Source organism: Prenolepis imparis, unplaced genomic scaffold (assembly GCF_030444845.1).
Source record: "Prenolepis imparis isolate NDT839.2.m4 unplaced genomic scaffold, iyPreImpa1.0 SCAF_14, whole genome shotgun sequence".
NCBI lineage: Eukaryota > Metazoa > Arthropoda > Insecta > Hymenoptera > Formicidae > Prenolepis > Prenolepis imparis.
In genome coordinates this window covers 7,080,197-7,093,073 of record NW_028141172.1, presented here as the reverse complement: position 1 = coordinate 7,093,073, position 12,877 = coordinate 7,080,197, and the positions used below count along the sequence as shown (strand labels likewise).

At 33.1% G+C, this 12,877-nt stretch overlaps 2 protein-coding genes across 3 annotated transcripts; one reads left to right on the top strand and one right to left on the bottom strand.

The window, feature by feature from the left end:
• Positions 1–2,002: 2,002 nt before the first annotated feature.
• Positions 2,003–6,505, top strand: Pgs1 (Phosphatidylglycerophosphate synthase 1). 2 transcript variants are annotated; one of them, XM_083054373.1, is made up of 8 exons: positions 2,003–2,308; positions 2,781–2,982; positions 3,053–3,175; positions 3,371–3,648; positions 3,997–4,271; positions 4,455–4,679; positions 4,937–5,146; positions 5,413–6,505. In XM_083054373.1, the coding sequence occupies exons 1-8, from the start codon at positions 2,277–2,279 to the stop codon at positions 5,622–5,624; spliced, it is 1,557 nt and encodes a 518-aa protein (XP_082910499.1). In that variant the 5' UTR covers positions 2,003–2,276; the 3' UTR covers positions 5,625–6,505. The 2 variants fall into 2 exon arrangements, with proteins under 2 accessions (XP_082910499.1, XP_082910500.1); XM_083054374.1 differs by having other exon boundaries at positions 2,277–2,308; positions 5,422–6,505.
• A 151-nt stretch (positions 6,506–6,656) lies between these two features.
• Positions 6,657–12,668, bottom strand: Eif3b (eukaryotic translation initiation factor 3 subunit B). Its single transcript, XM_083054370.1, has 11 exons — positions 12,480–12,668; positions 11,417–11,615; positions 11,004–11,316; positions 10,280–10,636; positions 10,006–10,148; positions 9,791–9,926; positions 9,361–9,556; positions 8,591–8,771; positions 8,159–8,399; positions 7,405–7,513; positions 6,657–7,235 (listed from the first exon to the last, which is right to left on the bottom strand). The coding sequence occupies exons 1-11, from the start codon at positions 12,613–12,615 to the stop codon at positions 7,135–7,137; spliced, it is 2,112 nt and encodes a 703-aa protein (XP_082910496.1). The 5' UTR covers positions 12,616–12,668; the 3' UTR covers positions 6,657–7,134.
• Positions 12,669–12,877: the final 209 nt, after the last annotated feature.

The window sequence follows — 12,877 nt, the reverse complement described above, 5'->3', positions numbered from 1 at the left end:
ATTTTAACGGAACTATATAACTATACATCCATTTTTATTTTGAACCGTCAATAAAATCGCCATTTGATGCGCGATACATTTATATAAATCGTAGATTAGAAATATTGGAATTTTATAAATTTATTTTTATATGCTTTGTAAAATAGCTGCGTGTAATAGTTTTTCATTCTCTGTATAAAATAGGAACAGTATATTATAAGTTATTATTGTGGAATATATTTACACATGTGCAATACAATTTTCTTCAATATAATGGAGAAGGATATATATCTGCAATAAATTATTTTCTCATTTTTTATTATTAGAATAAAAGTATGAAATATATCAAGCAATATCTTATTGTTTTAATTTATTATGCACTATATATAAGGCTAATATATATTGTATATATATATATATATATAATTTAAAATAATTAATTAAAATACACAATAAACTCTAATTAATATTATGAGTTATTATTATATTGTTATTTGTAGCTATATTAAATGTCATATACAAAAATGTCAGCAGTTGCACAGATATACATATCCATTAATATATATATATATATGTATATGTATATATATATATATATATATATGTTTCGCTTATTGCGCAATATTTATTTTAATTAAATTATGATGGAGATAATCTACTAATATATATTTGAATAAAGGATTAAAGGAATAGGCTAATAAGAGCCGATGCGTCGGAAACGCAAAATTTTGTTATTTTTTTTTATTTCTGACGCACCGGCTCTTATTAGCCTATTCCTTAATCATTTATTTTAATTATAAAAGAAAAAAATTTTATGCAAAAAATTAACATTATTATTTATTACGATAGAATAAATTCAATACTTTTATCATTAAAAAAATGTTACAAAAACTTTTTTGTAAAAGATAAGATTATACAGTAAGATTATTTTTAAAAAATTTTAAATAAATTTTGACAAGCAAAGTTTTTATATTATAATTATTTATATATATATACCCAAGGAGAACAAATAAGTCAAAATGATGTCAATTTGATGTCATATTGATCAAATTTGGATCAAATTTATGTCCAAATTTGATCAATATGACGTCAAATTGACATCATTTTGACTTATTTGTTCTCCTTGGGTATTTATATATAATTCATATTTTATATAAATTTTATATGTTTTTTAACACATGTTTGTCATATATATAGTAAAATAAATTATTAAAAATAATATATATGCTATAAACAAAATTATTCAAATTATATCCAATTATTATTATATAATGTTAAATGTTATATACAGCCTTATAGATTATATATATATATATATATATATATATATATATATATATAGTGGTATATATTCTGTAAGAAAATTCTCGCTCTCTATATAAGCTCTGTAGCTCTTTAGCTCTTTCTTTTTTGCTCTACAGTGCTACATAGCTTATAGAAATACAGCGTTATAATTAAGTACTGTTTATTCATCACGCATGCGCGAAAAATCCGCATCGCTTGCCAATACTGAATACTGAAATCATGAAGAATAGAGATAAGGAGGCCGAACTATGTGTTTGGGATGTGCGACCAAAACCGAGGCCCGATAGTAGTACCTATAGGTACCTATAGATGGCATTGCAATCACAAGATGCTCGTTAGTTTGAGAGAGAGGAGAGATTGCAGGATGTAGAGCAAGAAGGATAGAGAATGACTAACACAAAAGTCCACCGTGTACGTGTGAGTCCCGTGAGGCAAAAGCGCAACCTTGCGGAGCATTAATAAACTACAATTAGGCTCGACATTTGGTCGCACATTTCGATAATTCCTCAATGCTAGTTCGGCCTCCTTATCTCTATTCTTCATGACTGAAATACTGACACCTATAATCTATAGTGCGTTCCGTTTCACGCATGAACTGCATAAAACGCAGCGCATCGCATGAGCGCATTGGCTCGTTCCCTTTTTCCCATCACTCTTACTGCGCATAGAGAAACGGAACAGACCCTTTGCAGACAGTCTCCTTCCCGCCTAAATAACTCTCGCGCATGAACCACGCATGGACTACACCACCTCGGGAGCTGAGGCAGCTCGTGCGCTCTCATGCGCGGCGCGACATGGCGCGGCGTTGTGATGAGAGACCGTTCCCATGCGCGCATGAACTGCGCATGGACTGAAACGGAACGATCTCGTGCGCTCCTATGCGCATCATGCGAGAAACGGAACGCACCCTATATTATTGAAAGTCGTGCACGTGAATTTGTGTGTTTATTCGTGTTTATTACTTATGACTGCGTTGGAAAGTGCATTTCCTCATGCACAGCACGACTCTGCGGATTTTTAAACGGTGCGAATTATTTTAATATTTTTCGAAGCGCGTCATTTCATTTTTCGCGTGAATTTTCTGATTGATGAAGCATAACCTTCAAATTCAAATTTGACATTTAACACGGTGTAAATAGTAATGATAATTATAATGTAATGTAATACAAATAATCATAGCGTTAATATAATGTAACACGAATAATTATAAATTTTTTTACATTGCGGCAAATATATAATTAATAATATTTTGTAAACAATTTTGTAAACAATATACATAATTTTTATGATAAATTATATATTGCACTATCACAAATAATATCTTATCTTGTAGATAACAACAAAGATAATTTTATTAAATTAATATAATAAATTATGATGTCATAATCTACTAATGCAATAATTATATAATATATATATATATATATTTATATATATTTATACACATATTTCTATTGTTTTGACAGCCTCTATTTATTCATGCATATCTATTTTAGGTTTTACGAACCAAAGTTACTAGATGCTGTGGCTGAAGTAAAGATTCATTGTACACATTCACTGTGTGTCAGATACAAAGCGCAGATAGCAATGCTGAACAATCAGAAGTTGAGAGAGTTGGACATTTCTGTGCAACAGGAGACAAGCTCGCTATCCTGGCTGCGTACCGTAGCTCCTGCCTTCCCAGTGAATGGCTCCAAGGTAAAGTAAAAATTATACATGTGACCAAAAAGTGAATATCTTATTTTAACAAGACTGTTTTCATCAACAGATTACTATAATTCACAAACCACAAGTATTTTACACTACTCTGTTGGACAAGTGCAAGCACGCCAAGAAGAGAATTACATTTGCCTCATTGTATTTAGGTATTGGTCCTTTAGAAACTGAGTTGGTAGGTATAACAATAAAAGCTGATAGGTTTATAATAGAAAAACTCGTCGAGCTAATCAATCGGAATAAAAAAAATCTGTAATAACGACCTATAAAGATTACAGAGAAGATTGAAATTGAGAAAGGGAGAGAGACGCATATGATAAATTTTTTAGCTTTCAAATTCGACCTTCTGAAGTTTCGTTTCTTGGCACAGGTGAATGTTATAGAGCAAACGATGAATACGACTGATGGCAACGTACAAGTCCGGATTCTCCTGGACTACATGAGAGGTTCACGTGGCAAGCAGAACTCCAGAAAGATGCTGGAGCCGTTGCTTAAAGGCAAATATGGCGATCGCTGTAAGGTCTTCCTCTATCACACACCGAAACTACGTGGCGTCATGAAGGCGACAATCCCCGATCGCTTTAACGAGCTCATCGGTTTGCAGCACATGAAGTTGTACATAATCGATGATGATTTGATCATCAGCGGGTAGGTTGACAGTTGTTGTCACGATAATTGCTCGAAAAAGAAGGAGTTGTAGGGTTTGTTAAGATTTTTCAGTAATAATTAATCTAAGGAAGAACCCAGGTAGCAAACGTATGTCATTTTGACATCGAATGACGTCATTAGACGTCAAAGTAACGTCATTTTGACGTCATTAGACGTCAAAGTAACGTCATTTTGACGTCTAATGACGTCAGTTTGCTACTATGGAAGAGAATATCCTTTTTGATGATGTCTTGGAGATTATTAAAAATGGCAACCAAATTTTTTTAGTGTTTTAGAAATACATATATATAAGATTATTTTTTTAAAAATGTTATATATATTTTGCAGAGCGAACCTTAGCAACGATTATTTCACGAATCGGCAGGACCGATATTTCGTCATTGAAGATTGCAAGGAACTTTGTGACTTTTATAATAGCTTGATCGAGAAAGTGATGGAATTTAGCTTTCTGTTACAACCGGACGGCAATACGGATTTGAATCCTGCTGTGAACTGTCATCCTTACAAAGGATCCAGAAAAACTTTTATCCAAGAAGCCGCGTCCAAGATACAAACGCTATTCCAGAATGAAATAGAAAAGCGTGCTAATCTCGATAAAGAAGGTAATGCCGTTTCTTTACAAGTTTTATGTAATACAAAGCAAGAAAAATACTTAAAAATATTTTATCGATTAAGTTGTATTAATTTGATTAAGTTTATTACTGATTAAGTGAAATAAGAATATGGAGTGGTATTACTTTATGAGGTTGCATTAGATTATTCAATTATTCAATGTAATTTTGCAGATGCAGACACATGGATATTTCCATTGGTACAGATGGGTCAGCTGGACGTCTATCACGACAGCGAGATAACATTGAAGCTCATACAAACAGCTCCAGTGGGAGCTACACTCAGATTAGCGACAGGTTATTTCAATCTCACCTTCGATTACAGCCAGGCTTTGCTTAAAGATTGCCAAGCAACGTGTCATCTTTTGACAGCGCATCCCACTGCCAACGGTTTTTTCAGTATGTTATCGTTAAATATTTTTTATTAATATAATCAATATAATTAAAATATAATTTTTATTAATATATCATTAATATAAATTCATTAATATAAATTATTTCGAACTTTGAATTAATTTTGTAAACTAAGATTTTTGTATAGCATCTGTTTTTACAAGATTATAATTTTTTTCTTCAACGAATTTATATAAATATAAATAGTTATAATAATTATTTTATATTTTTGCGATTACTTATAATATTTTTTTATCTTCAAGATGCTAAAGGAATTGCCAGAGGAATTCCGGCAGCGTACACCAGAATAGAGGAATCTTTCTATGATTTATGTGAAAAGATGGATCAGCAGAACAGGATAACATTATGGGAGTTCATCAAGCCGGGATGGACTTACCACGCCAAGGGTCTCTGGTTCACTTTGCCTGATCAGCAAAAACCTTCATTAACCCTCATAGGCTCGCCAAATTTTGGTAAGATAAGTTCTTATCTAAATTCTAAATCTCAAATATCAATAAAGAATATTGCAACTTTTTCTACAGCTTATTGTACGTTCCTTCCTTAGTTTTCTCAGTTTTTTCTAGGAATAGACACTCTGAAATAGTTGTTTTTTATATTATAAATATCACTAATAGATATCATAAATATTAATAATGAGAGGAAAAGTCGCAATAAATGAATATAGCTTTCTTGATATTTTAATATATTTATAGAATCAGTGTATATTGAAAAATAAAAGATAATTTAGGTTACAGATCGGTTAACAGGGATCTTGAGACGCAGATAGCCGTAGTAACGAGGAATGAGAAGTTGCAGGACGCATTGCACGAGGAACAGGCACGATTGTTCTCATGTGCTAAGCCCACAACAAGAAAGACCTTCTTGCAGCGAGATAGAGTACCGCCAGCCTGGGTGTGCGCAATCGTACTTTTCTTTCGTTATTATTTTTGAAATAAAAATGTGCTTGCCTTTAAGGTTCCTAGTTTCTCGCCGACCATGTTGGAATTGTGACGTCAGAGGCGAGAAAATACACGCTAAAAATTCTTAGATGCCATTTCGAAATAAAAAAATATTTCGATAAAACAGCACAGATGGCTTTAGCACACTCTTAAAATACCTCGAAAACTATCCCTTTCTCTTTATAATCAATAAACAGCTGTAAAATGATTGTAATATTAGGCCCAATCTGGTCTTTGCACATGCGCAGTCATTCCGCGTGACAAAGTCAGATATCACGATCATTTTACGGTTGTTGATTGATTGTCAAGGGAAAAGAATAGTTTTCGAGGTATTTTAAAAGTGTGCTAAAGCCATCTGAAAGTAGTGTTTCATCAAAATATCTTTTCATTTAAAAATGGCACCTAAGAATTTTCAGCATGCAGCAGAATTCTCGCTTCTGACGTCACAATCTACATGGCTGTGGCGAGGACCCAAGAGTTTTAAATAAGATAAATTACGCAAATACTTATTTAATTTTAGCTGTAATATTGTTGCGCAATAAGTAAAAAAAATCCGCATTATTATGCTTCTTAGGAAGCTCGATTAATTTGTATATTATTTATACAAAAAATGTCGACGCAGATTTTTTTATTGTTATCGTTCTCTAGAATTATTGTTTCTATTTAGATTGGTCAGAAAGTTTGGTCAGATTTTATTAATAAATTTAAAGCCAGTCAAATTTATCTGACAGAGTTAAGCTATGAAAATAGTTTACAATTATTTAAGAAAGTGACAAGTATATTCTTTTGATTAAAACTATAGCTTAATATTTTGTAGTTTAATTTGTATTTAATTTTGTAGTTTAAATTTTTATAAAAAAAAAATCCAAACTTTGTGACCAATTAAATATAATTTTGGAAATTCTAAGAGATTATTTTATATAAAAGCTCCAGTTGTAAATTTCTTTATTAGAATGTAATAAAACTGTTATGGAATTTAAAGAGATCTGATGAGCTCTGATAAATGATTCTCTGACAAATGTGATTTCAGATTTTGGAATCTTATAGAATTCTTTATTATTTAAATTTTCGTATAAGATTCAAAAATTAATCGTCGTCTCGTAAAGTGATAAATAAAGTAGCATTTTATTTCGTAAATTATCTGACAGTAAATTAGGTGGCATGATTTTCTCGCAGGCTATTCTATAAGGGATATGATAGAATTTAATATTATTACGATGCCGTCGCTTTTTGCGTAACATCGGATACGCGAAGGCGACTTTAATCCGAATACAATAGTAATAATAATAATACAAGGATGATTGTCTGTTAAAACCACTCATGGTTCACAGATCAAGATAATTGCAACGAGATTCGATTGCAATTATCGATGATGATGACGACGATTAATGTTGCGACACTTTGTGTAGATGGAAACCGACCACCTGAGTACTTTTGTACTCAGAGATTTCCAAGAACGGCAACTGACAGCACGCGGCAATTAACAGTTTTTCTGCGAAATTTTATTTATCGTCAATTACAAACGCTTCTTCCTTGACGAAAAATTCCACGACCTCCTCTTCTACGTTCTTCGAATCTGAATCTAGCTCGTCGGTGTCGATATCTAAAAGCGTACAAACACAATTAATCTCGAACAATGTTAAAAGAATATTTTATGCGTTTTTATGCATAATGCATTTTTACATGCATTTTTTTTTATTTCAAAGACATCTATAATTATTTATAGAATATTTTGAAAGACGCCTAATATTATTTATAATATTTATACTTACTGCAACGTAATTCAAGACGGCGTTTCTTCTGATTGTTCCATTCTTCGATTCGTTTCGTGCGATATTCTTCGAACGCCTTCATCAATAAGCAACGCTTCTCAATTAACTCCTATAAAATTGATCAGTTATTAAAATATAAAATATCAAAAATTAAAATATATATGTAATATATAATTTATTATTTTAACTTATACAGGGCGAATTTTTGTATTAGAATTTTTGACTCTGTTTTATCTCTAAAACACGCTAATAAAGTATTTAAAGTATTGTACAAAAAATGTAAGACAACTCTGTATATTTAAATATATGTTATATATGGTATAATATATATTATATATATTTAATTATTTATTTTATTTATATTATTTATCTATATAATTATTATTATTTATATTTATATTAATTATATATTTATTATTTATATAGATATATATTATATATATTTTATTATATATTTTAAATTTATTATATTTTTTATTATTTTATTATTTATTATATATGTTGAATTTATTTATTATTCATTATATATTATATTATTTTATATTAAAATATAAAATCACCCAGAAACCTGTTGAAACTTTCGAAGAAAAGTTTTTTTCTACGCACATGCAACTATTTACAAATTGTAAATATAAATAATTAATAATAAATAATTGTAAATTATAAATATAAAAAGAAATTATTTAAAGATCGAGAGTAAAAAGACGAGCGTTTTAAAGTATTACATTAAGTGCAATTAATGATTATTAAATACCTTTGAAGCACGTGTTAGCCGCATGCGATCTTTGCTCTCGAATTGCGCCGAATATTTCTTCAGATTCTTTTTGATCTCTTTGATCTGTTCTGCGGTGAGCAAAGTCGGTGATCGCGGTCGCCAGAGCAATTGATTGAACGCATTCAGGTTGACTCTCTTTAAAATGCGGCCTTGGAACGTCCATATCCAGTAACCATTGTCAACACTGGTCTTCCAATTGGACACTGCTGTGACGACGTATCTGAAATTGAGCACGATGAGAGAATTGGTAAAGTCAATTTCTTAATATATAGGGTGAGTGGACATTTAAATTGAGATGCCTAAATATATATATATATAAAATGAAGTAAATTTAAAAAAATGTGTATATTTGTGCAAGTTATTAGCTTTTTTTATACAGACGACTGTTTCGATGCCAGCCTTTGAACCTACCTGCCGGTAGGATCCCATTCCACGTCCGATGTTTGATAATGATCAGTGGAATTCATGATGGTAAAATCATTGGTGTCGATAAATTCTAGAGCACCCGCCATCGTTGTCAGGCCAGCGAGGACAATAAACTGACCCGATGGCGACCAAAATAAGTGATTGCAAGCTTTCTTCTCTAATCTCTCTGGAAAGGACATCAGAGGAGCGATTTATAAATAATATTGAACTTAAACTGATAAAACAAACACTTGCCAAGGCTCCTGGGTCCTCGCCGCAGCTATGTTAGATTGTGACGTCAGAGGCGAAAATTCTGCTGCATGCTGAAAATTCTTAGATGCCATTTATAAATGAAAAGATATTTCGATGAAACACTATTTCAGATGGCTTTAGCACATTTTTAAAATACCTCGAAAACTATTCTTTTCCCTTGACAATCAATCAACAACCGTAAAATGATCGTGATATCTGACTTTGTCACGCGGAATGACTGCGCATGTGCAAAGAACAGATTGGGCCTAATATTACAGTTTATTTTACAGCTGTTGATTGATTATAAAAGGAAAAGGATAGTTTTCGAGGTATTTTAAAAGTGTGCTAAAGCCATTCGAAGTGCTGTTTCATCGAAATATCTTTTTATTTCGAAATGGCATTTAAGAATTTTTAGAGTGTTTTCTCGCCTTTGATGTCACAATTCCATGGTTGACAAGGAGCCAGGAGCCTTAATCAAATCGAAAAGAACATATATAATGAAAATACTATACATTCTCACTTACTGAGAAGAGCGGGCTGGTGACCGTATCGCACTTCGTAAAAGCTGACATTCACGCTGGGTATCTCTCCGTGAATGATGGCAAACTTGCTGCCGACCGGCTCCCAAGCGAAAGCATGAATCGGCTCCTTTATTTCCACGCTGTCCACGGGAATCTGTTTCTCTCTCATGTGGAAGATCTCGAAGTTATATGACATACCCTGTAACACGAAATAAATAAATAAGTTTTGATAACATTAACCATCACATAAAAACTGTTTTTTAAAATATAAAATTATTATTCTTTATTTCTAATAATTATTTTACAAAATATAAATATAAAATTCAAAGCTCTTGCTAAAGTATGTATTTAGTACGTATAAAGTATGTATAAAGTACGTATATTAATTAAAAACGATCAATACATGTGCGACAAAAGAATAGCTAAAACTCACTGTGTACTTTTGCTCCGTCTTTTCCTTGCGCTTAGCAAAGCGATCGACTTTTACGCACAGATAATCACCAGATTTTTGCCAAAAAATCTTGCAGTCAGCCACATTAAACAGATTTTTATTTCGTATTTCATTACGGCTGAAAATCAGGAAATCGTTTGATGAAAAAATCACACTCTCGTTTGAATACGATAGCTAATTCAAGACTAAAGACTCACTTGGGAATTTCTAACAGAGTCACTCTAGCTGGGACGTCCTTGTCCTCTGGAACCCAATAAGCGAGAACGTTGTCCGTTGGAGACCAACTGAAATCTCTGATCCCTGGTATTTTGATGCTCTTCTTATCCAGGAGACCAAATGACTGAAAAAACATGACAATGTCAGCAATTCACTGATGAGTTCAAAGCAACAAAAGCAGTAATTAGTGTTAAAAACTGTACAAACTATATTCAAGAGACTGTTTAAAAATATAAATTATAAGAAGGTGCTTACTGGAGTCTCGTAAACGCTAAGGACATCCTCTCCCATGCGCGCTAGATATTTATCGTCGTGCGACCAGCGGAAGATCGGCCAGACGGAAGATCCGTCGGGGAAGAAGGACCGTTTCTCTTGGCCCGACAAAACATCCCAGATCACCAGCCGCTTCTGATCTTGTCCGAGGTCGGTACGCGGGGTATAAGTGACCAGATAACGCTCGAAGGGTGAAAAATCGATGCATTCGACGCCTCGCTGGCTGAATCTCGCCTGTTGGGTGAATTGTGGTCCACCCCATAGCGCGACTCCCAGCTTGTGGAACGTTGCTAGATACGTGCCCAACTGCGACCACTTTACGTATGTCTCTGTCCAGCGCTAAAAAGGAAAAGAAAAAGAAAAATAGCTTTGATCTTGATTATCGTGTTCTAACAGACTTATGTGACCATTAGAATCCATAATTTCCAAGTTTCATAGTTTTTTGTATTTTTTAGATCTTAAACTAAACATTATAATTAATATACAGGATGTCCTAAAACTTTTATTTGAAACATTTTTCTCAAAAAGCCTTTATTTTCTAGATATTTAACTGTTGCAGGACTTTTGGGACCCTGTATATTAAATAAATAGTTAAAAAGAAAAATTGTGATGTATTTTTAGAAATAACATACTAAAAAAAAGAGTTTACATCAGGACTTACTTATTATCCATATATTTTTTTTATCTTATGAGTAAAACCACTCACATTGCGTTCTTCAAGTGAAGTAGGCTCTGGTGCGGAGTTCTGCCAGATTTGCACCGATACATTTGCCCCATTGCCACTAAGAACGCAAAACTGATCGTAAGCATCTGGTTCAAGCAGATGATAGTGCAAATCGCTGGCAGATTTAAAGGGCTGAGCTATCGGCGGCTCCCAGTTTTCGGGTATATCCTCAAATTTATTGAAATCCGTGAAAAGATTGACCTTGAACGTATGCGATTTGTCGATTTTGTAATTGTTGGTGGATTTGACTGCCGCGAGAGCGTTCAGATGATTGTTGTATTCCAGAAAAATGTATCTGTCAAAGAAGAAAAAAAAATGATAAAATTTGCATAAAATATTAAAAAAAAAGCTTCTCCACAATTTTTCTTCCAATCTAAATCAGTTTGAACTCTCACCCTTTAGTCTTGCCATCGCTCTCATTCATCGGATAATATTGGTTGACAATTGTACCGAATTTTCCTAGCACCTTGTTGATGACGGACTGAAGCTTCTCTAATTTATCAGGTTCCACTCGAGGTACATTATCCACAACAATCACCGATTCTACCCCATCTGTTTCCGAAGGTTTCTGCTTCAGGATATCACCAAGTAATTCTACAACAAATTTGACATATTAATATCGATAGAATAATTAATTGCTGTTTATTATCTATTCCATGGCAAAGTCACCAAATTATTCAGCTTAATGTATAGAATACATTTTAATATGTGTCAAAATCCCCCCTCCTCCCGCTCCTTCGCACAAGAGAGAATGACGAGTACCCTATAAGCATTTACTGCATTATTTCACATTTTTTAACTAAAATTGTCAAAACAGATATATTTGCATATCAAATAAGAAATGCATAAATATATAAAAAATCTTTTTTTTTCCACAAAAACAAATTACGATGTCTGCTGAGCAGATGATTCATTATTTTTACTATTTTATTCACTATTATCCATTATTTGGTGCAATATTAATAAACAAAAATTTTTTTAGAGAAAGTAATTCTAATTTGAAGAATTTTCTATCGCACGGTTTTTTTTTTTTTTTTTTTTTTTTTAAGAAGGAAAAACCTTGCATAGGTTCCCTTGATTCTCGGAAAAGGATCAAATCTACACTGTAATCATAAGATTTTTTTTTACAATTCTTCCAACTCAAGAAAGTTATTTACATTTAGATACTCTTAATTCTTTTTTATTTATTTTAAATTTGCTCCGAAATTTATGTTTATAGGTTAAGTTACATCGGCCAACAGCTTGGGTGAAAATCGGCGATCTTATCCATTGGACATTCGGTGGGATTTCAAAATCAATCGCGACTCGAATCCGAACAGGTGCGGAGGGACTTTTTGAGATCAGATCGCACATGCTGCATTCGAAATGCAAGATTCGCCATGCTTGCGGCGACAAGTGCGGCTGACAAATGCGGACGTGTCACCGCCTGGGGTATTTTGACGCGGAGAGGTGACTCACCATCATCGGTGATATCGTCGACGAAGCCCTCGGGATCGCTGAAGTTAGGCTCTTCATCGTCGTTCATCAGATCGTCGTTGCCTTTGTCGGTTTCCTCGTTTTGTGCCGCTTTCTCCGCTTGAGTCTTCTTCGCCATCTTGGAAACCTCTGATCTCGAATCTGATATCTGATGCTGATGGTGTCGGCACCTTTGATTGTGGTGCAGAGTAGGGATGCCGATTAAACATCGATTTTTTAAAGGTCGATTTTTGTGTCACGATATATCGATTTTTTAGATCGATTATTAAACACTGGATCGATTCGAAGATCGTGGTACAATCATAAAGGTGCCTTTTCATGCTGACGCTCGACGCTCATTTTTAGCGTCAAAAGACGTCACGTGACCAAAAATAAAGATA

What these genes read in the sequence shown, in the direction of transcription:
- Pgs1 (XM_083054373.1), top strand. Translation starts at nt 2,277, where the DNA reads ATGCACAGCACGACTCTGCGGATTTTTAAACG. An exon ending in TCCCAGTGAATGGCTCCAAG is followed by an intron (nt 2,983 to 3,052) that starts GTAAAGTAAAAA and finishes TTTCATCAACAG; the next exon opens with ATTACTATAATTCACAAACC. An exon ending in GATGATTTGATCATCAGCGG is followed by an intron (nt 3,649 to 3,996) that starts GTAGGTTGACAG and finishes TATATTTTGCAG; the next exon opens with AGCGAACCTTAGCAACGATT.
- Eif3b (XM_083054370.1), bottom strand. Translation starts at nt 12,615, where the DNA reads ATGGCGAAGAAGACTCAAGCGGAGAAAGCGGCACAAAACGAGGAAACC. An exon ending in CTTCACTTGAAGAACGCAAT is followed by an intron (nt 10,637 to 11,003) that starts GTGAGTGGTTTT and finishes TTTCCTTTTTAG; the next exon opens with CGCTGGACAGAGACATACGT. An exon ending in GGCTAACACGTGCTTCAAAG is followed by an intron (nt 7,514 to 8,158) that starts GTATTTAATAAT and finishes TCAATTTTATAG; the next exon opens with GAGTTAATTGAGAAGCGTTG.